This window comes from Gymnodraco acuticeps, unplaced genomic scaffold (assembly GCF_902827175.1).
Source record: "Gymnodraco acuticeps unplaced genomic scaffold, fGymAcu1.1, whole genome shotgun sequence".
Taxonomy (NCBI): domain Eukaryota; kingdom Metazoa; phylum Chordata; class Actinopteri; order Perciformes; family Bathydraconidae; genus Gymnodraco; species Gymnodraco acuticeps.
The window spans coordinates 675,303-698,446 of record NW_022990621.1 but is presented as its reverse complement, the minus strand read 5'-3'; the positions used below and the strand labels follow the sequence as shown (position 1 = coordinate 698,446).

Here is a 23,144-nt window from a genome sequence, read left to right as displayed (position 1 = left end):
CACTAGGGGGCGCTCACGGATCACCAGTGGCCCGCGGACCACACTTTCAGAAGCACTGCTTTAAATGGAAGATCCCCATAGGCCCCGCCCACTCGATCGGATCGGCGGTCGGTATCGGCCGATACTGATTCCGGCGATCGGCCCCAAAATTGGCTAATCTACTTGCAAATAAATATATGTAAATTCAACCGTATTTGGTTGGAAAACATCGAATTTAGTGCTTGGTTGAAACCAGTGGAGGGGAACGTGTTTGAAGCCTACGACGGAGTATTAGGGCCACACTTAGAAAAAACCCCCCAGAGATTTTCGAGAATAAAGTCGTAATAATACGAGAATAAAGTCATAGTTACGAGAATAAAGTCGTAACATTACGAGAATAAAGTCGTAATATTACGAGAATAAAGTGGTAATGTTACGAGAATAAAGTAATAATTACGAGATTAAAGTCGTAGTTTCATAAGTGACTTGAGAAGTGGACTTGGAGAAGATGGTCTCCTTTCTGCAGGAGGAAATGGCTGGTTCTGGCCGACATTACATTGCATTTAGCTGACGCTTTTATCCAAAGCGACTTACAATAAGTGCGTTCGACCAACAAGATACAAACTTGAAGAAAACAGAATCATATAAGTACATCAGGTTTCATAGAGCTAAAACATTTCAAGTGCTACTCAACTGGCTTTAGATAAGCCAGTCCTTTATTAGTATATGAGTGCTTTGTTAGCAATTCTTTGTTAGTAATTCTATCGCTCGAAGTGCAGTCGAAAGAGATGAGTTTTCAGTCTGCGCCGGAAGATGTGTAAGCTTTCTGCTGTCCTGATTTCAATGGGGAGCTCATTCCGATTCCACTACCAGGCTATCGTTCGACTCCTTCTGGATTCAAAGCCTTGATTACAAGTCTCATCGTTTCTTGTGAAACAACAAATCCCCTTTGAACAGCTCGTAGATGTAACCAACGATAGCCTTGTAGTCGGCCAGAACCAGCCATTTCCTCCTGCAGAAAGGAGACAATCTCCTCCAAGTCCGTTTGGTTCTTTCTTCCAAATAATAGACAGTTTCTTGCACAACCTTTTCAAAGTTCTAATACTTATGATAATCTGATGCTGATGTGCCAAAAGATTAAGTATTTCGTTATTTGAGAAACCTAAACTAAAGTACTGCTTCACAAGATGCTCCACATTCCTCATTTTATTGCAGGACGCTGCTGTTGTCTCCTTCTCAAGTCACTTATGAAACTACGACTTTAATCTCGTAATTATGACTTTATTCTCGTAACATTACGACTTTATTCTCGTAATATTACGACTTTATTCTCGTAACTATGACTTTATTCTCGTATTATTACGACTTTATTCTCGTAACTACGACTTTATTCTCGTAATATTACGACTTTATTCTCGTAACTACGACTTTATTCTCGTAATATTACGACTTTATTCTCGAAATCTCTCTGTTTTTTTTCTTCTAAGTGTGGCCCTAATACTCCGTAGTAGAAGCCCGCTGCACCTTTTGCGAAAGAAATGCGTTTGTTTTGATAATATAGCGTTAGCTAATGCAGCTACTCCCGCAACAACTCCGGGGGACCTCCGGGCGACGTTTGAGTCTACGTCAACCCTAAAAGCGGAGGTGCTGTGGATGCTAAATACCGTAGCTAAACACTAATCATACAACAGCATGAAGGCAGCAGAGCTCTGAATATAGCTCTTGTCACTCACTCACACACACACACACACACACACACACACACACACACACACACACACACACACACACACACACACACACACACACATACATACATACACACTTTTTGTCTAACACGGTTCAGTGTACTGTTATGCTGTTATGTTCAGTCATCGTTCTTATGTTGAACATGAATTCATTTACTTTGTTAGTAATTATGGGACGTATTTCTTCTTTCATAGCAGTTTTCCTTCATACTTTCTTGCCGTGAAATAGGTCTTGAATTCTATTCAAAGTGGTCTTAAAAAGGTCTTATAAAGCCTTAAATTTGAGTTGGTGAAACCTGCAGGAACCCTGTGTTTATTTCTTGTCTTTTAATTTGTATTGTACAATGCCATGTCTTTTTATGCTGCTGCAACACAAACATTTCCCAAATTGGGATCAATAAAGTTCTATCTTATCTTATCTCTTATCTTATCTAGATGTGTTTTGTATATGTTTTTATATATCTGACAATATATGCCTATAAATAGCATGATGGGAGATCTTTAATGGAAGTATGCGTCATGGCACTGTTACATTTTTCTGACACAAACTACACCTGTGTACAGGTAGTGGGTTGGATCCACATTACTGACAGAGAGGAGGCCCCTGTTTCAGAGCTTCCCCTCCATCCAGCTGCTCTGTTTCCTTTCCCTTTCTTCTGGTTCCCTGTGAGTGGTTCCCACAGATCCTGATCTCCTCTGGAACTTCCTCTGCCTCTTGAGGGAGGGGGGAAACAGGAAGGAGCTCAACTTCTCTTGACCCAGAGCTAGAGGCAAACCTCACCACAGACACAGACGGGATCTTTCTCAAACTGTCGGCCACAGACTCAGGAGGAGAAACTTAGTCTACATCACAAATATGTTTCATCATGATTCACCAAATAATAGGACTATATGTCGCAAATGATAACCTGAATACTGGTATAAAAAGTAAACATTTAAATAACAAGTATTCAATTGTGAAAATACAAGTACAAATGAAGATCAACTGGCTTAATATGTAGAGAATATTCTCACATGTTGATGATAAAAGATTAGGAATGAAAGTAAACAATAAACAGATCATTGATTTCCTTTCAATCAATTGTTCCACTATTTGTGCAGCTGCTATCAGAACACTGCCAGCTGTTCGTTACTCAGCTGATGTTACAGTGTGGAACACTCACAAGTGGTTCCTGTTGAAAGATTTAACAGCACAGGTAGGAGGGAGAGTGACTGATGAGGGGCAGAGATGAGGCGGACCAAGAGAGGATCAGGTGTGCAGGAAGTGTCACATTTTCCTTTCCTCACAGGGATAATTACTGTGTGTGTGTGTGTGTGTGTGTGTGTGTGTGTGTGTGTGTGTGTGTGTGTGTGTGTGTGTGTGTGTGTGTGTGTGTGTGTGTGTGTGTGTGTGTGTGTGTGTGTGTGTGTGTGTGTGTGTGTGTGTGTGTGTGTGTGTGTGTGTGTGTGTGTGTGTGTGTGTGTGTGTGTGTGTGTGTGTGTGTGTGTGTGTGTGTGTGTGTGTGTGTGTGTGTGTGTGTGTGTGTGTGTGTGTGTGTGTGTGTTTCTCTTCCTAAGGCAGTGCACTGTGAAATGGTTTATTTGGAGTGATTATTATATATTGGATTATTAACTATTTCTGATCAACCTTGAATTGTTTTGTCCTCAGTTGCGGCCCATATACAGTCTGTGGTTATGGTGCTAACACACACAGTGTGTGGTTATGGCTGTGTCATACACAGTGTGTGGTGATGGTGTGTGTGTGTGTGTCAGTTGTTGCTGCTCTGTAGCTGAAACTCTTCTTCTTGGTTCTCTGTGTGCAGGCTGATCAGTGATTGGAGAGGATGATGCTCTGCTGAATCCCCACTTCCTTTATCCTCCACACCACCACCTCCATCATGAACCACACCCCCAGCCCCCACCTGTCGGAGGGTGGGAAGTCTTCCGGAGGGGGCCTGCTATGCAGCCTGGGTCTGGGATCCGACCGGGGCATCCGCTCCCCGGACAGCCTGGCCCACACCCCCAGCCCCACCGGAGAAACCCCGAGCTCTAGCCCCCCCCTGCTGCTGTCGCCCGGGCTGGGTGGCTTTGGGCTGGTGTCCCTGGGGGCCATGGGCGAGGGGGCCGACTGGGAGAGCAGGGAGGAGCTGAGGCTCCGGGAGCTGGAGGAGGCTCGGGCCAGAGCGGCACAGATGGAGAAGACCATGAGGTGGTGGTCCGACTGCACCGCCAACTGGAGGGAGAAGTGGAGCAAGGTGGGGGGAGGGGCTGCTCAAGCCAGGAGAGAGGCTGCATGCCTAACAATGCTCTGATCATTTTTATGTTTTTGTGCACACAGTTAGTTCATTCATGTCCAAAATGTGCGTTTTACCAAGCAGGTTTTATTCAGATTTCACTCAATGAATGAACTTCACTGCAATGGGGAATTAGAAAGCTAATGCTCCAGATGATCTGTCATCTAAAACTAAAAACAAACTGCACTTATTTGATTGTAAAATGCCTTGGTTGCTGATTGGCTAATGGTTACACAACCCAAAAAACATTGTGACATCATAAAGTGACCAAAATCTGATCAGCTGATTTTCAGACAGGTTTTTATATAAATGGATCAGGACAAACAGAGAGGTGGTCTTTGTTCCTGAAACTTTCAGAGTCTCTTTACACAGAGGGGACACATGTTGATGTAGAAAATAGGTGACCTTTACATCTCCAGTAAAAGCTTGTAGGTAGATTATTTTCACAAAAAATCTCTTATGCATGCCATATATGAAACATGTCTCCCTCAGCTGGGTCATGTTAAGCTGCCTTCTACAAATGATGGTCATATACATTTCATCTGCATTAGGAGGGAAACATCATCCCACTTGGATTTTCATGATGTCGTGAAATGTTTTATGATGTGACATCTCAAAGCATTTGGTTGAGAAAAGAGTAGAAATTCAAAATTAAAAAAATCAACTCTGGCTTGAATCAGGAGAAAAGGTATTTCACTTTTTCAAAATGGTATCTAAACCAACACTGAAATAGCAGCGTGTAGTAGTGCCTGATCAAGGCCAGATATATGTGCCAAAACTCACCCATGAGCCACCCTGTTGCCCTGGGTGACATATTCCTCATGAATACACACTGTAGTTTATTTGGATTAAATCCCACATACACTTTCCTGCTGTCACAAATACTTACTACAGACAGATCCACATAATGTGGATGATTCCACTGAGGAAAGTAGTCCCCATCATCCTCTGGTGTGAGAAGGCTTGCTATTAAACAACAATTTCCTGCTGTTAAAGATCCTCTTGTGTTTTTGTATGTTTGCAGGTGCGTGCGGAGAGGAACCGGGCCCGGGACGAGGTGCGCCAGCTGAGGCAGCGGCTGGACGCCCTCACCAAGGAGCTCAGCGGCGTGCGGCGGGAGCGGCAGGAACTGGCCTCTGAGAACGAGACACTACGGCAGGAAACGCTGCGTCTCCGTGGTGAACAAGCTCCTGGCGCTCTTCCTCCGTCTGCCACTTCTCCATCTTCCTCCCCTGCACACCCTCCTGGTGCTTCCTCCTCCCCGTCCATACCTCTTTCCTCCCCTGCCTCCTCCTCTCAGGTCCACACTGACGGCCAGCCGGACAGGGTGGGGGAGAGACCGCCGGGGTCTCCGGAGCCAGAACCAGTGAGGGACGTGGACCTGGACAGACAGAAGATGGTTCTAGAGAAGGTGAGTCTGTGTGTCAGTGGATTCAGTGTCTCTGTGGATCAGACTGAGCAGAGTCACAGCCTGATCCACAGGGAACTTGAATGCCATCTTTATTCTAGGGCCACCATGTGGTGTACAACCTAAACACCATCATGTTGACATGTTTCAAATGTAATGCACACAGTTTGTGTTATTATAAGAAAGAACAAGGGTCTAATAATAAATGCTCCTTCCCTCTCAGCTGTGGTTGCCACAGTGCTGAAGGTGACCGCAGGGACTTACAGAAGTGCGTTGGTTTAGTCTCCTGGACCTCTAACAGCAGAAACCCGTTCCACACGCTAAGGTGCAGGAGAGGAGGAGAAGACATTTCAGAAGTGAAGCTGATGTATGTTATGAATACTATCAAATAGTGCATAGTCTTATTACAGGTAACCTTAACACTGCCTCCTGCTGCAATTGTTCTAACTACAGATAGATAGAAGCCTTTATTGTTATTGTATATCAAATACATGAAATGACGAATGCCCATGCCAGCAGTGCTTAAAACACACACACAACGATTCACTAACAATTTGAACAATTCTTAAGAAACAAGCAAGACAAGACAAAAACAAGAAGAACAGGACATGACAGTTAAAGAGCTTTGGGGAATGAATAAAGCAGTTCAGTACAACCAGTAAGGCAGTTGTATGATATGATAGGATAAAGATAGTGGTGGCTGTATGCAAATCGATGACCAGTGGGTTTGAGTTCATGATGTGGGTTGCAGAGGCACTGTGTGTGTTCAGTTCAGAGTGTGTATGGCTTTGGTAAAGAAACTGTTTAATGTTCTGGTGGTTCAGGTCTTGATAGCTGTGTACCGCCTCCCTGAAGGCAGGAGGGGGGGCAGGTGGTGGGAGGAATCCTTGGCAATGAGGGGAGAGAGCAGTCGATGCATTTGTGGGCCTTGTTGCTGACCCTCTATCAGATCAAAGTTGTGCACAGATTTGGTTTTTCTAACTTGCAGATCTGCTACTAAAACTGGAGTTGTATTTCATACCTCACATGTACCTGAAGCAAGTGGCTCCCAGCATGCATCCCTTTCTCTGGAAAGCAGGGTTACTTTGTCTTTGAACTCAAAGGGCCCAACTGGACAAAGCTGTTTGGCCCCGTAATGTGTGCTTTATTGTCCTCACTATACAATATATTGTCTATATTCAATATGTACTCCTCACATCCTGTGAAAGCTCCATTTACCCTACATTAAACTGAGAACATGTGATTAGTACATTCCCTTAGGTTCAATTCTTTTTGGATGAATTCAGTGAAATATAGGTGTAATCTGCTAACTGAATCAAGTGTGGTTCAATAACTGGATTTCTCACAAATGGGTGAGGATTGGTTTTGACCAACTGTTAGTTGGAACAATATAAACATTTGAAGATGGGATGTTGTGGTCTGGAAACTTTTTTGCAGTATTTTACAAAAAATAGACTCATCAAAAGATTATTGATGGATGTATACATAATCAGAAACTTTACGCTGCTGATCCTATGAAACACAGACGGCCTCTCACTCTCTGAATGCAGATGTTAACGAGCATTGTTTTCTGTGCTGCTCATGTCCTCTGCTGCTGTAAGACAATATGACCTGAACCTCGCTGAATGTAGGCCACACTGCTGTTATATCGCTCAACAGAAGTGTGTGTGTGTGTGTGTGTGTGCGTGCGTGTGTGTGTGTGTGTGTGTGAGAAAGTGGTGTCCTACTTTGGGTGTACACACTGCTAGTGACGCAAAATAGGACACCGCTTTCCACCACACACACACACACACACACACACACACACACACACACACACACACACACACACACACACACACACACACACACACACACACACACACACACACACACACACACACACACACACACACACACACACAGAGTACTGCAGTACTTCTTCTCTGTCAGCCTGTGGAGTGCCTAGCGTCCTGAACCAAAGCATATCTGGCTCTTACCAAATACACTGACACACAAAAACGCTCATGAGAAAATGCTAACTTGCATGGGAGGACAGGGTCACATTTCAGCCTTCAGCCACTCTGAAGTGCTCTTTGGAGGCCATTTGAAACTAAGAAGAGAGCCTAGTCAAACAGGAAGTTCTGGAACTTAAATTACTAAGTCCCGCCCTACTATTGAACTTTACAGTATGTCGTCCCGGGTGCACTCTATTCGTCTCTAGACGATACATTGAAACAACACTTTGATATCATTGCTAATGTCATATTTGAATTTGTACTGCTCTTTAAGGCACCCCCCCCCCCCCCCCAGCTGCTGTCCTGTGTTGTCCTATCAGCAGCTGGTGGGGTCCTGTCCCTCTCAGGTGTAAATCATTTTATTTGTGATAATTGCTTTAAAGCTTCACTGCTGCCGGCAAGGTCATGATTTCCACTGGGGACAAAAGGGACACGTTCACCTTACTTTATTTTTCAAATTCCCACTCCTTTTTTCCAGAGTCAGTCCCCTCAGAGCAGTAAACCTCTCAGACTTCACACAGGTGGCCCTCACATCAGATTGGTAGCTCTCCCTGGCAGACAGTGCTCGGGGCAGCTCATAAACTACTGTGGCTTGTCCTCAATACTGCTGGGTACAACAATAAAAATGTAGACTCTATCCAAAATAAGCTTCACAGCCAAACAGGTGGCGTGTACTGAGAATGAAGTCCTCTACAGGTACACTTTTGCATTTGAGGAACACTGACGACTGACTTACCAAATTGATGCTCATTCTGAAAGATCTATTTTCTGCTTCACTAACAACAACATGAGCTTTACAACAAGAGCCACCTCCATGAACGTCTCCTTTACAAACAGTTAGATTACTGTAATGCAAACAAATACTGGAGGAACATGTGGTATGAGTGTGGATGTTCAGCACCAGGGCGAGTTGAGGAACGGACCAATGACCCAGTCACTGTCTTAGTAAACTGGCCGCTGAATAAACACAGAATGCAAACTCAATGAAAACCACAGGAAACATCCAGAAAAACTGCATTTCTTTCAGGAAATCTGACCCTGCAGCAGTGGTGGACCTCTCCACTTTATGCCTGCATACTATCCACACACACACACACACACACACACACACACACACACACACACACACACACACACACACACACACACACACACACACACACACACACACACACACACACACACACACACACACACACACACACGTATGAGTTGTAACCACATAACGAAGGGGCAGTAAATATAAACACTGTCACTGCCTGTCACACATGACCTTCAACAGTCTCAGGCAGGGTTTCCACGGTAACACACATGCATCACACACAGACATCACACACATATTGGGGCTGTAGCGTTGACAGTACACAGTGATACTGTGGCTAACGGGTACCCACACACAGCAGAGCCTTATTTCCTGTCTCCTCAATTGTTCTGGTTCTCATGCTGAGTGTTTCCACATGTGGCTCACTTTGTCTGACGGACATCTGTTACACAGGGGGGCCCTCTGTCGGGGGGGACCTGTAATGACAGCAGCAGCACAGCTCTGATGCACTCTCCTGCAAATAGTCATACATGTGGAGTTTTAAAAGGAATCTTTCATGCTTAACATCAGTCATCCGAAATAATTAATCAGACTTTGTGTAGAGAGGTGTTGATTGGTTATATAGCATCATGCCAAGGAATTCAGATCATTCTTAGGCCACACATTTGGAAATAATCCAAACCTTTAAATTTGAAAATATTCCAGTGATACTTTATGACATTCAGTGGTGTACCCTGTGTAGCTGAAATGTTTCATCCATCTTGCAACTGATGTGAGAATCAGGCTTTTGGCCTAAAACAGACATTATTTTGTCAGAAAATACTTCAAATGTTTTCAAAGTATTTGTCTTCGGATGTGAATATCTTACTCTGTAGTCTACTGACTCCTGACCCATTCCCCCTGACTTCTCTTTCTTGAGGATGCTGTGAGTGGTTTTGGTTGGGATAAACAGACAGCTGATAGTCATTATGTTTCCCACAGTGACACGGGTCCACTGGACTGGGACTCAAGTAGGACTGCAAGGAATGATTATCAGGGTTCTTACGGTCATTAAAAACCTGAAAAAGTCATGGAAATTCAAAATGTTAATTCCAGGCCCTGGAAAAGTTATGGAAAACAATATTTTTGGAAAAGTCATGGAAATGTAACTAAAGTTGCATCAAATATAATTTATATTTTATCTAATCGCCGAAATAGTAATACTATAATGATAATAAATACTGTATGGTATAGTAATGAAAGGTACAATGGCATTTAACTGACGAGGTATTTGGCTGGTGAGAGATTTTAGTTGCTTTAGCGTGTAGAAGCTAGTAAGCCTACTACATGATAGGCACAACGTGTTTCATATGCAGACCTTATTTTCCTGTTCCATGTTAAAATAAACCATTTTCTAGGAGCCCCCTAGGGGACATGGAGAAGAAAAAAAAATGTATTTGAAAAAAAAAAAAAAGAAAAAGGTTTTCATTTAGCTCAATGTACTTCCTGGTCAGTTCGGCTGCTACGGCAACACAGAAACCACAACAATGGAGCGGTTCATCGATTTTACTTTGAGCTTGGCCTTAAATATAAAGATATAACATCAGTGCTTGCTGGCAATAGGCACGGGCTTCACATAAGTGAAGACACCTCAAGAGAACACTCAGAGCGAGGGGACATGCACGCAAGCCCGCCTTAACCTGCCATCAGGCCCTGGGGCTGATAGTTTTTGTAGGCCCCCTATTTAAACAACAAATCAAAGTCATTTATAGCCTCGGCAGGCTCTGTGATCGCACTTCTCCACTCTGTTCTACGCGCGCCTGGTCCTCTCCTCCAGATGAGTGACGTTTCGAACTAATCTGTCCTTCCTCCTCATCCTGGCCTACAGGTTTAAAATAACCTGTAAGCTTCGGCATTTTTTGTAATAGCTGCTTGTCTCGAAACTCCTTTTCCCTCAACAATTTCCTTTTCCGAGCGCCACTCTCAAACTTTTTCTTCTCAAACATTTTCTCCTAAACAACCTTCATCTGTCACTCAATCAGTCGCAATTTGAATACGTCACATGTGAAGCATATTCTCATTCTGATTGGCTGTTAAGTGGTGCCCACTGACTGTTTCGGAGTCATCATTTTTGAGAAAAATCTCTGGAATCCATCGATCTGATTGATTAGCGGAGCAAATTATCAAAATACTACGGAGGGAAGATATTTTCGTTTGGATTACTGGTCTGGGGGAAGCTCACGAGTGTGTGTGTATAGTATACGTGTGTTTGTGTATTTTTGCGTTTGTGTATACAATACACACAAACGCAAAAATGTTGTTTCCCGGGGAAAACACTCACGAGAAACCCCGGCTGTGGTTACGCCTGCTGTGACGTCAAGTTACTCCGTTCTCCGCTTGTATTTATGCCGTTACAAGCTTCAAAGTTGTATTTATCATCTGAATTTGCCGAAACAAGTTTAATATTCTGAAAGCCAAGACTTTGTTTATTTGAAATCAGATGAAAACAAACTGTAACGGACCCTGCCGTGTTATCTATGATTACTATACTCTTACATTCATAATTTCAGCGGAGGGAGGGGAACAGCAGAACAGCAGAGTGGCGAGGGAGAGCGGTCTTATTCCCTTTACAAGCTTCAAAAATGTATTTATCGTGTGATTTTGGAAATAAAAGTTTCATATTCTGAAAGCCAAGACTTTGTTTATTTAAATTTGAAAAAAAACATCCGACATAAAAAACTTTTTTTTGTTGTTGTATTGGCTGATAGGCATGATAGCCCCCCGATCTCCGTAGGCCCCTGGGCTTCAGCCCAGGTCAGCCCGTGCATTAAGGCGGCCCTTCATGCACGTCCCTCTGAGCTGAGTTATTGACAGATTCGAATTTCGCGGATCAATAACTCATGAACATAACGCTGTAAAAATACAAACAACATGACTTTACAATCATAGCAAGGTAGACAACGAGCTACAGAGTCGTTTTTATCAGAACAGTTCGATACGCGCCATCATCCGAGCTAAACATCAAGAATTGGTCACAATCTGCAGCTGGAGGAGGGAGAGGAGTGCTTAGGGACCGTCTACAAACTGCAACGGGGTTTTGCGAGATCTCACAAAGGGGTTTTGTGAGATCTCGCAAAGGTGTTGCGATATATCGCAAAGCTTTTTTTCTTTCTTTTTTTCAAATAAATGTTTTTTCCTTCTCCATGTCCCCTAGGGGGCTCCGTAATTTTCAGTGGTACCGCTGAGAAAGAGTAATTTTTTTGGTCATGGAAAATTAGGTAAAGGTCAGAGAAGTCATGGAAAAGTCATTGGTGAAAAAGTGTATGAACCCTGGATTATATTCATTGTTGGTTATTGGATTTGTTATTTGGACTATGACATTTCAGATCATTGTGAGAAATGAAAAGCCCAGATGGTATCCTCATCATTTTGGTTTCCACAAAACTCAAAGATAGACAGTTTACCTGTATTTATGTTATACAGTATAGCTAAGAAACCAGAGATGATTATTATGTATCTTGTTTCAGGACACAGGAGGGGGTGTTTATAGTCAGGGTTCATACACTTTTTCACCAATGACTTTTCCATGACTTCTCCAGGACCTTTACCTAATTTTCCATGACCAAAAAAATAACTCTTTCTCAGCGGTACCACTGAATATGGTTTATTTTAACATGGAACAGGAAAATAAGGTCTGCATATGAAACATGTCGTGCCTATCTAAAACAAATCAAATAGTAGGCTTACTAGCTTCTACACGCTAAAGCAACTCAAATCTCTCACCAGCAAAATACCTCGTCAGTTAAATGCCATTTTACGTTTCATTACTATACAGTATTTATTATATTATAGTATTACTATTTCGGCGATTAGATAAAATATAAATTATATTTGATGCAACTTTAGTTACATTTCCATGACTTTTCCATGAAAAATATTGTTTTCCATAACTTTTCCATGGCCTGGAATTAGACTTTTCCAGGTTTTTAATGACCGTAAGTACCCTGTATAGTGTTTAAAGCTGCTTTGCTTTAAACACTATAAAGAACCCCTTACATGGTCCACCATTTCTACTCTTCAACCACAGATATCTGTACTACTCTCAGTCTCAGAGTCAAATATTTATGAGGGACTCCTAAAGGCACCTCAGTGATTATCTAGAGGAAGCATGCAGCATTATGCAGCCTGTGGGAGACACACACATTACATTACATTACATTGCATTTAGCTGACGCTTTTATCCAAAGCGACTTACAATAAGTGCGTTCGACCAACAAAATACAAACTTGAAGAAAACAGAATCATATAAGTACATCAGGCTTCATAGAGCAAAAACATTTCAAGTGCTACTCAACTGGCTTTAGATAAGCCAGCCCTTTATTAGTATATAAGTGCTTTGTTAATAGTTCTATCGCTCGAAGTGGAGTCGAAAGAGATGAGTTTTCAGTCTGCAACGGAAGGTGTGTAAGCTATCTGCTGTCCTGATGTCAATGGGGAGCTCATTCCACCATCTTGGAGCCAGGACAGCAAACCCACATGTTTTTGCTGATGGGAACTTGGGTCCCCTTCGCAGCGAAAGTGCAGCGAGCCGTTTGGTTTATGCAGAGCGGAGTGCACGCGCTGGGGTGTACGGTTTAACCATGTCCTGGATGTAGGAAGGGCCAGATCCATTCGCAGCATGGTACGCAAGTACCATTGTCTTGAAGTGGATTCTAGCAGTTATCGGAAGCCAGTGAAGGCAGCGGAGGAGCGGCGTGGTGTGGGAGAATTTAGGAAGGTTGTAGACCAGGCGAGCAGCTGCATTCTGGATGAGCTGCAGAGGTCGGATGGCACATGCAGGTAGACCAGCCAGGAGGGAGTTGCAGTAGTCTAGGCGTGAGATGACGAGAGCCTGGACCAGAACCTGCGTTGCTTTCTGGGTCAGCTGGGGACGCATCCTCCTGATGTTGTAAAGCGTGTATCTGCAGCAGCGGGTTGTAGCAGCTATATTTGCAGTGAAGGACAGGTTGTTATCTAGGGTCACACCCAGATTCCTTGCAATCTGAGTCGGGGAAACAACAGAGGTGCCAATGTTGATTGTTAGGTCAAGAGTGGGACAATCTTTTCCCGGAAGGAAAAGCAGTTCAGTCTTGTCAAGGTTGAGCTTGAGGTGATGATCAGACATCCACTGAGAGATGTCAGCTAGACAAGCAGAGATGCGTGCAACGACCTGGGTCTCTGAGCAGGGAAAGGACAGAATTAATTGGGTGTCGTCAGCGTAGCAGTGGTATGAAAAGCCATGCGGGCTAATGACTGATCCGAGCGAGTTTGTGTACAAGGAGAAAGAGGAGGGGACCAAGAACAGAGCCCTGAGGGACCCCTGTAGTTAATTGACAAGGGTCGGACTCAGACCCTCTCCAAGTCACCCTGTAGGTACGGTCTTTCAGGTATGAGGTGAGGAGGGAAAGTGCAGAGCCTGAAACTCCAAGTGCTTGGAGAGTGCGAAGGAGGATCTGATGATTCACCGAATGCAGCAGACAGGTCCAAAAGGATGATGACAGAGGAGAGGGAGGCTGCTTTAGCAGTGTGCAGTTCCTCCGTGACAGCAATGAGAGCAGTTTCTGTGGAGTGGCCTGCCTTGAAACCAAACTGGTGCGGATCCAGAAGGTTGTTCTGATGGAGATAGCAGGAGAGTTGTCTAAAGACAGCGCGTTCAAGTGTTTTAGACAGGAACGGGAGGAGAGAGACAGGCCTGTAGTTTATAACATCTGACGGGTTGAGAGTGGGTTTCTTTAGGAGAGGGTTTACTCTTGCCTCCTTGAGACTGTTTGGAAAGTGACCAGAAGTTAGAGAAGTGTTGATGAAATGGGTGAGAAACGGTAGAATATCAGGAGCGATAGTCTGAAGGAGGTTTGAAGGGATAGGGTCCAGAGGACAGGTGGTAGGGCGGGCAGAGGTAATGAGGGTAAGAACCTCACTTGGAGAGAGAGGGGAAAAGGAGGTTAGTGTGTTGGTGGAAGGAGGGTCTGGTGACCCAGCGGTGAGTAAAGGTGAGTCAGAAAAAGAAGAGCGAATATCATCAACCTTTTTTTCAAAGTGGTTAACAAAGTCGCTTGACAGAAGGGAGGAGGGGGAAGGGGCTTTGGGGGGTCCAGGAGGGAGGAGAAGATGGAACATAGTTTTTTGGGATTGGAATAGGAAGATTGGATCTTATCTTGAAAGAAAGTGCTTTTTGCCTGAGAGATCGAAGCAGAGAAAGAGGAGAGGAGAGCCTGATAGGTTAGGAGGTCGTCACGGTGTTTGGATTTCCACCATTTCCGCTCTGCTGCCCGAAGGACAGTTATATTAGCACGCAGTGCATCATTTAGCCAGGGAGCAGGAGGGGACTGACGAGCCTGCCGAGATGTAAGAGGACAGAGAGAGTCCAGAGAGGATGAGAGAGTAGAGAGGAGAGTCTCTGCAGCAGAGTTTGGAGGTAGGAGTTGGAACGAGTCAGAGGAAGGGAGGGCTGAGAGCACCGATGAGGCAAAGGTAGAGGGGGAGAGGGAACGAAGGTTACGACGGACAGGTGCAGGATGAGAAGAGATTAGTTTGTTATGTTTGGAAAGGGGTAGAGAGAATGAAATGAAGAAGTGATCGGATGTGTGGAGCGGGTTTACAGAGAGGTTAGAAGTAGTGCAGTTCCTTGAGAATATGAGATCAAGGACATTGCCAGCTTTATGAGTTAGTGGGAATTGAGACAGTGAGAAAGCAAAGGCGGTTAACAGAGATGTTAGTTCGTCTATCTTCCCCGTCTGGAGGTTGAAGTCTCCGAGAAGTACAGCGGGAGGACCAGTTTCAGGGATGTGTGAGAGGAGATTATCTAATTCCTCCAAGAAGTCCCCCAAGGCGCCTGGTGGACGGTAGAGAACAACAATGGTTAATTGTATAGGATGGGTTACTGTGACGGCATGGAATTCAAAGGTGGAAGGAGTGAAGTTAGGTAGCTTGAAGAGGGAAAAGCTCCATTTGGGAGAGAGCAGGAGACCAGTGCCACCTCCTCTGCCAGTGGGTCTGGGTGTATGGGAGAAGGAATATGCTGTGGAGAGAGCTGCTGGGGTGGATGTGTTGGATGGAGTAATCCACGTCTCAGTGATAGCAAGGAAATCCAGAGACTGCAGGGAAGCATAGCCAGAGATGAAGTCAGCCTTAGGAACAGCTGACTGGCAGTTCCACAGGCCGCCTGAAACTAGATGTTGGATGTCAGTGGAGCATATGGGATAGACGAGAGCAGGCCGGTTATAGCGATTACGAGATACACGGGGCCAGTGATAATTGCGAGAAGACACATAAACAGGAATGGAGAAAATACACATGATTATAGCATGAGGGGCTAAACAACCAAAGAAAATAAAACACCAGCGATACTTAGCTCAATCAGAGTAGGATTTGCCTCCTCTTTGCCTCCCTCGTGACTCCAGCAGGACTCTATTGTCTTTGTCAGTCTTAGAGACTCCCGCAGGACTCTATTGTCTTTGTCAGTCTTACTCCCGCAGGACTCTAATGTCTTTGCCAGTCTTAGCCTGTCTGACGCTGGAGCTGGCGCTCCAGGAAAGTGCTACCTAAGATGGACACCTGATTGCTGAGTTCTCACAGCTGTGGGGCGACGTCCCTTTAATAAGTTAACTCTCTGCAGCTGGTGGCACTCAAAAGGAAATCTAGACTGGCTTCCTCCTGATTTGTTATTGTCTTTTAAGTCAATTACATTAAACCCTAAGTTATAAAGTTACGAGTTTAACCCTTAATACAGTTACACCTACTCAATAAAGCTCTTAGTATTCTACAAATGTTTAAATCAAAGTTACACATCTGCCGGAGCTGGAGGATATTGGGCAGGGCAAACATTAGGATGTATAGATACCGGTGTAGTGACAAAGCAGATTAGCAGCCATTAAAGGAAATGAGATGTGAAAATGTTTGGCCTGGAGGAGCCACCCTTCAGGGTTCTCAGGCAGAAACCTGAGATGATCTGCTCGATGAAAACGCTTTGATAGGGTGGAACACTGAGGACAGAAGAGAGACATATTGTTGAACAAGACGCCGTATTTTCTGACAACCTTTCAAATCAAGGAGCTTCATATGAGTCTATACAAGAGATAGTGTTATATGGAATGAGAGCTATACTGAAAGGGAGCCTTAATCCTGTCAGATGATTGGTTAGGAGTTATGGAATGTTAGGAGAGCAAATGCTTCTCAGAAGATTATTCTAGGAGAGAGACGCACTAACGGCTTCCATCACCAGGTGAATAGTATCCTGTGATTGTGAGGCTGTGTTGCTCCCTCTGTCAGTATGAAGTAAAGAGTGTTGATAACAGGAAGTGTTTCATTAACGTAGTGCTAACGTAGCTTGCTAATTGAGAGCATGCAGTCCTTCTTTCTCTCTCTGATAAACATCAGCTCCATTCTCTTCATATCGTTCTTCATCCTCTCCTCCCTCTGTGTCTCCGTCAGGACCTGGAGGTGCTGGAGTCCGTCCTGCACTCCCGGGCCCCGGACGGTGACCCTCAGGAGTGCTGGGAGAGTAGGGGGGCTGTGAACTCCTCCACCCCCCGCTCATCCTCCACTCTGAGCCGACAGGAGCGCAGCAGACAGCTGTGGGAGGACCTCGGCACTGGGGAGGAGGACTCGGGGAAACTGAACGCCCTGCAGCTCCGCCTGGACGAGTCCCAGAAGGTCCTGCTGAAGGAGAGAGAGTAAGAGAAACACAGACCCATCCATCACCACCTCCACACTCCATTACTTCATCACTCCACCCAGCAGTATTCTCTGTGGGTCACCTGCCTACACCCCGAAAACTATGTATTCCTGATAGAGGGTTGAAAAGATTCGCTAAGCACCCGCTCAGGCCCCAGAACAGTATGATGGATTTTTTGAAAACCTGTGTGTTTGTGTCTCCCCCCAGTGACAAGCTGGCTCTGAGTAAGAGCATCGAGAGGCTGGAGGCTGACCTCACTCAGTGGAAGTTTAAATATGAGGAGCTCAGCAAGACCAAACAGGAGACCCTCAAACAGGTGAGACCTCCAGGACCTCAGGTCACAGCCTCCGTTCTTTATGTCTGGGCTGAGGGGCCACCTATAGACTGGCTCCAAAAACAGGACGGGTTTCTCGTGTGAAATGTGTTTGTGACTGACAGCAGGATGAATGCTTCCGCTTAGAACGAGGTCTGACTGCGCAGAGTCCTCAAAGGGTTTTGGGGGCCTTTATTTACTAGTGAAGCCTCTGAACCTCCGCAGGAAGTAGAACTGGCTGTGGCCCCTCTTGTAGAGGACCCCCATGTTCCAGGCCCACTCCACCCTGTCCTCCAGCTGCACTCAAAGGTATTTCATGGACAGTGACATCGTCAGAGGAAGCGTCTCCCCCAGAAGACAACAGTCATGCTTTCTTTTCAACCAATGTGTTTATTATTACATTTTAATGTATAAAAGCACATTTTTATTTCCGCATTTGCTCAAACATTGCACCGATTGATGCATTTCAGTTGAAAATATAGCCTGCAACGTTTAAGTACATTTACCAGAAACATGACGGCAGTACTCCACCACTGGGGGGCAGCACAGAGCTGCAGGGAGGAGAGGAAGGAGAGGACACACGCACAGTAGTTGTGTAAAGACTGGCAGAAGGACAAGCTGGGACAGAGAGGAGGGGAGAGGTGATGGAGGGAAGATAAGGGCGTAGAAGAGATGAGAGCAGGATAGGGTGAAGTCTGATGAGACTCAGAGAGGGGGGTCATCCTTATCTGCAGCTGGTTGTCCTGATACTTCCACATCACAGCAGAGCTTTGCTTCTGGAAATGGCCACCTTTGAAGAAGCAAAGGAAACTAACTGTACACTGAATGTCAAGCAAAGTTGGAACTGTTGAGATATGAAACAATGTTATCTTCTATTTTTGATTTGATTAAAGTAGTAATCACTGATGCTGTTCCATCTCTCCTCAGAGCATAACTAAAGTAACATTTCCCCAAACAAATCAAGGATAGAATAGAATGGACGCAAACAGCCAAATGTCACAGGGAAAAGGCCAGATGCAAAAAAGGACACATTTATTACATTTTAATTCAATGAAAAAAAGTTGAGACATTACATTACATGGCATTTAACTGACGCTATTATCCAAAGCGACTTACAATAAGTGCAATAAACCATGAAGAGTCAAACCAAAGACAACATTAACAAATGTGAAAGAAATGTGGTATAGTCATAGTGAGTCTCTACCCTTCATTGTTGTAACACACAAGACATCGCTATAGTTTAAACATCAAGCACCATCTAATGTATGCATTAGGTGTTCATGTGGATCAGGAAGGAAGCTTTCTAATGTTGAAATACCCCCCCCCCCCCCCCCCCCCCCCCCTTCCTGACTCCTTGCAGCTGAACCTGCTAAAAGAGATGCATCAGGATGAACTGGGCCGCATATCTGAAGACCTGGAGGACGAGCTGGGGGCCCGGACCAGCATGGACAAGAAACTAGCCGAGCTCCGGGCTGAGGTGAGGGTGAGGAGGAGGAGGAGGAGGAGGACCTCCTTTCTTTTAACTGTATTTAGTGTTGTCGAAAGCTATGGTTTAACCCTTTTTTTAACTTGATGAAATAGCCACTCTTTAGTCGTTATGGTTACAGTGTTCTCCCTGCCTGTGGAGCAGAGTCAGTGAGCCCACCTACACTTATGACAGAATTCCAGCAGCCTGAAATCTGACGGTCCAATCATAACCCTTTACCTTAATTAGTGTTTGGAGTGAGCATCACAAATGGCAGAGCCTGCACAACTCTACTCTTTTCTTCTGCAGAATGAATACATTGACAACTTGAAGTAAATGTTGGTGATAATACTTATGTACTTTTACTCAGTAAAAGTCAAAACAACTAAGTTATTCTGAACTGTCTTTGTTGTAACCACATTTGGTGCTTCTCAGTTCAGTAGGGAGGCTGTATGACTACAGTGTGTTTTCACTGATGGGAACACATGAGGGCAGTGTCCTCAGCCTCTCTGCTCTCTGCTCTCGGCCTCTGTCAGATGGAGAGGCTGCAGGTGGAGAATGCTGCAGAATGGGGACGCAGGGAGCGCTTGGAGACGGACAAACTGGCCCTGGAGAGAGACAACAAGAAGCTGAGGGCCCAGGCTGAAGACCTGCAGGAGCAGCTGGCCAAGAAGCGGCGTCAGGCTGCCTCTGCACTCGACACCGACATGAAGGCCATCCAGAGCGAGCTGTTCGAGAGGAACAAGGTGGGCGGGACTTCCCAGCTTCCACAGTCCCTGTACCTTTGTTTCAAATGGGTCTCTAACACCAGTAAGCGGGAAAGCTTAGGAGAGCTCTGGCCCTCACTCCGATGATCATTTGACCATTTCATAAAGTAAAGAACTATTGCAGTCGCTTTTCTGCCTACTGGTTTACAAAAGAAAAACAATTCAAACAAAGGTACACAGATTTTCACAAAGCTTGTTTATCAATCTTTTGATTCTTGTCTTTAGGGAAATGTCCATTTAATGACAACTTAGCTGATAGAAAACACAAAACTATGAACAAAAACAAAATGGTATGTATGTATTTGAAGGTAACCAGATCATCCTTTCCTGCCCACACACACTTACACACATGTATTGTATGTGTGCAAAGACATACATACACATACATCTGTGTGTGTGTGTGTGTGTGTGTGTGTGTGTGTGTGTGTGTGTGTGTGTGTGTGTGTGTGTGTGTGTGTGTGTGTGTGTGTGTGTGTGTGTGTGTGTGTGTGTGTGTGTGTGTGTGTGTGTGTGTGTGTGTGTGTGTGTGTGTGTGTGTGTGTGTGTGTGTGTGTGTGTGTGTGTGTGTGTGTGTGTGTGTGTGTGTGTGTGTGTGTGTGTGTGTGTGTGTGTGTGTTCTCTAGGTGTCACATATCATTTTCCTATTTGTAGCCTATTCTCATATTTTTACACTGGCCTCTATTTTTATTCTATGTTAAGTTGAAAAATTGAAAAATTCTGTGAGTGCCAATATTCGTTTAAAATCCTCTAACAGAAATGTTGTTTTCCATTTCTTTGCATACATGATGTATCACACAAATGTTACATCATGCTTTATTTTGGAAACTTAAATGTTCACGCTTAAAATGCACAAATTATGGTAAAAAAATGATTAATAAAGTTGATTAAAAATAAATAATTGGTAAGTATCTAAATCCAGGTGACAGCATCAAATATGTATTAATCTGCTGCAGGAAATAGTCCTCATTAGAGGCATTATTTCTTCCTGTCTGAGCAAATGTTGATGGAAACTACTGTGACCAGCTCAATCTGAATGAACTATGTCTCTTTAGAGGAAACGGGAAGTCAGAAATTAAGGAAGGACACATTTTGATAATGTTATTTTTTCACACAAAGAAAACTGTAGTACAGTGTCAGACTCTTTCATTTAGAGGTCGTCTTCATCTCTTTCCGGTCTCTAATCTTTCAAGTTTCCCCAAGCTGCATTCTCATGTCAGACGTTAATGATCTTATAAATGTTTTCTCCTTCCCAGGCTGCTGTCTCTCCTCTTTGTTCTCATGCTAACCTTTTATTGTCCTGTAAAATACTCCCCTCCAATTACTTCCTCCCCCCTCTCTCCTCATCTGTCTCCTCTCCCTGTCTTCAGACCCCACCCCCTCCTTTAATTATTCCCTCCTGCATTACCCTGCCGCTCTCTTTGTTTGATCTTGCTCTGGGTTACACTAGTATTTGTGTGGCATTCGGGTAATTGCCTTGATTATCAGTGAATATTCTCTTTGGGGGAGGGGAGCCTGCGTTAGGAAATATTATTTAAACAGAAACACACCCTTTCTCTTCTAATCAAATACATGTAAAGGCCCTGACACACCAAACTGACACCAAAGAACACGTCCCGACGGACCCGACTGTTGTGTCGCCTCACGTCTCTGCGTCTTGGCCAAACAGTCGCACTGGAACACACCGCAAAGACTTCAGCAGACGGCCAAGTAGCACGTACGCACTGCGCATGCGTGGGTGGCAATAACTCTCCTTACCAGCAGGCGGCGGTAGTGTGTATTCCTCATTCAAAAGAGGCAACCGGAAGACAGACTGCGTGATACATACAAACAACAAATAGTGTGTGCGTTCCATTTTCACTCTCGTCCATCACAGACTGTTTCACATAGCGACTTATAATCGGAAACATGTTTAGTGCGGTACTGGCGGTGTTAGCCCTTGGACTGTTGCTTGTGGCTGTGTGTGCCTTCTTAATCGTTTGTTTGCGTACCTCACTTCCGTTTCGCTTCTCATGCACTGATTCGCTAAACTGAACAGCCAATCAGAGTGATTTATTTTGCCGACAGCCTCCGCTCCCGATTCAACATATTCAATCAGGAGTGGAAGGTGTCGGCACGGCCGAAAAGAGGCGACGGTGTGGGACACTCCAATCTGAGTAGGGCGACAGGATGCTCATCGACGGCCAGACATCTATCGACGGCCGAAATCGGCTTGGTGTGTCCGGGCCTTAACACTCAGTGTATTCTCAGTGGGAATAAAGCAAGAGGTTAGAGCTAATTCTCTGTTGATAGCTCAAGGAATCAAATATTTATTATAAAGATCAAACAGAGATCAAAATAAATAAGTAAAGGGCATTTCCTGATCCTTCGTCTGCGCTTGTCTTTTATTGTTCCTGTAGATGTCTCATGTTATTGCCCTGTAAATGTAGAAATGTTTCTTGGAAGCTGCTCTGTCTGGGGGGCCATTAGCTAAGACAGCAGAGAGTACATGGAAGTGCAGTGAGTAACAATGGTGCATTATTGATGATGCCATTAGTTCACTTTCCTCAGCCCCCCCTCACCTGTGGAGTAAAACTCTGATTACTACTCTCTGGCCATTACAGCCTCTGCTCAGCCCTCCCTGGATGTTGCTGCTGGTCTGTCAGATCGATGTGTCTCTGTTTAGAGGGCAGCTCTCCTATACTCTCTGTACAACACCAGATCCTCTAATGAAGACAATCGGACTGCTGAAGTCAATCTTTATATTTTCACTGGTAAATGAAACAGAGGAGCTGATTGGTGCACACATGTCTCTCTAACCCTGTCCTATCTGCCCCTCTGCTCTATAGGAGCTCGCTGATGTTCGCCATGTTCACGCTAAGCTGAAGAAGCAGTTCCAAGAGAAGATGGTAGAACTCGCCCACGCCAACCGGAGGGTGGAGAGCCACGAGGCCGAAGTGAAGAAGCTCCGACTGAGGGTGGAGGAGCTGAAGAAAGAGTTGGGACAGGCGGAGGATGAGGTAGAGACAAGGCTCTGCATCTATTTCTGAATGTTCCTCTAAAGCAGGGGTGGGGAACCTCCGGCCCCCGGGCCGTATGCGGCCCGCGAGACCATTTGGTGTGGCCCTCGAGGTAATTTATAAACACACAAAAAAGAAAAAAATTAAAGAAATCTAGACCGCAAAATAATTAAACAAGTGAGTGCCTGTTTTTCCTGGCCAAGGTCAGGGTCCTTGAACACAACACAAGCCTAACGTGTCATCACGTGGTATATGTCTCGTCTGACAGGGGTGTAATTCTGACGGAGAGCACCAGAACGCAGCTCCGCTCCGGCACTTCCAAAAATTGCAGTACCCATAAGGAGCCGTACACATGCTGCAGTTTTTGCGTGGCTGTGTTTTAGTTGTAAACCCAGTGTCGATCTGTCATACTGATCATACAGTCAATAACTTTGTTGTTATTAGCATTTGGTTAGCTAGCTATG

At 44.7% G+C, this 23,144-nt stretch overlaps 1 protein-coding gene across 1 annotated transcript in view; it reads left to right on the top strand.

The window, feature by feature from the left end:
* Nucleotides 1-23,144, top strand: part of LOC117554619 (coiled-coil domain-containing protein 102A-like) — an 82,196-nt gene that overhangs the window by 48,115 nt on the left and 10,937 nt on the right. Inside the window, exons 2-8 of the mRNA XM_034229067.1 lie at nucleotides 3,530-3,961; nucleotides 5,025-5,411; nucleotides 16,896-17,137; nucleotides 17,347-17,455; nucleotides 18,813-18,929; nucleotides 19,454-19,663; nucleotides 22,510-22,680. Of these exons, the coding sequence (XP_034084958.1) occupies nucleotides 3,605-3,961; nucleotides 5,025-5,411; nucleotides 16,896-17,137; nucleotides 17,347-17,455; nucleotides 18,813-18,929; nucleotides 19,454-19,663; nucleotides 22,510-22,680 (1,593 nt within the window). The 5' untranslated portion in view covers nucleotides 3,530-3,604. The remainder of the gene's footprint in view (nucleotides 1-3,529; nucleotides 3,962-5,024; nucleotides 5,412-16,895; nucleotides 17,138-17,346; nucleotides 17,456-18,812; nucleotides 18,930-19,453; nucleotides 19,664-22,509; nucleotides 22,681-23,144) is intronic.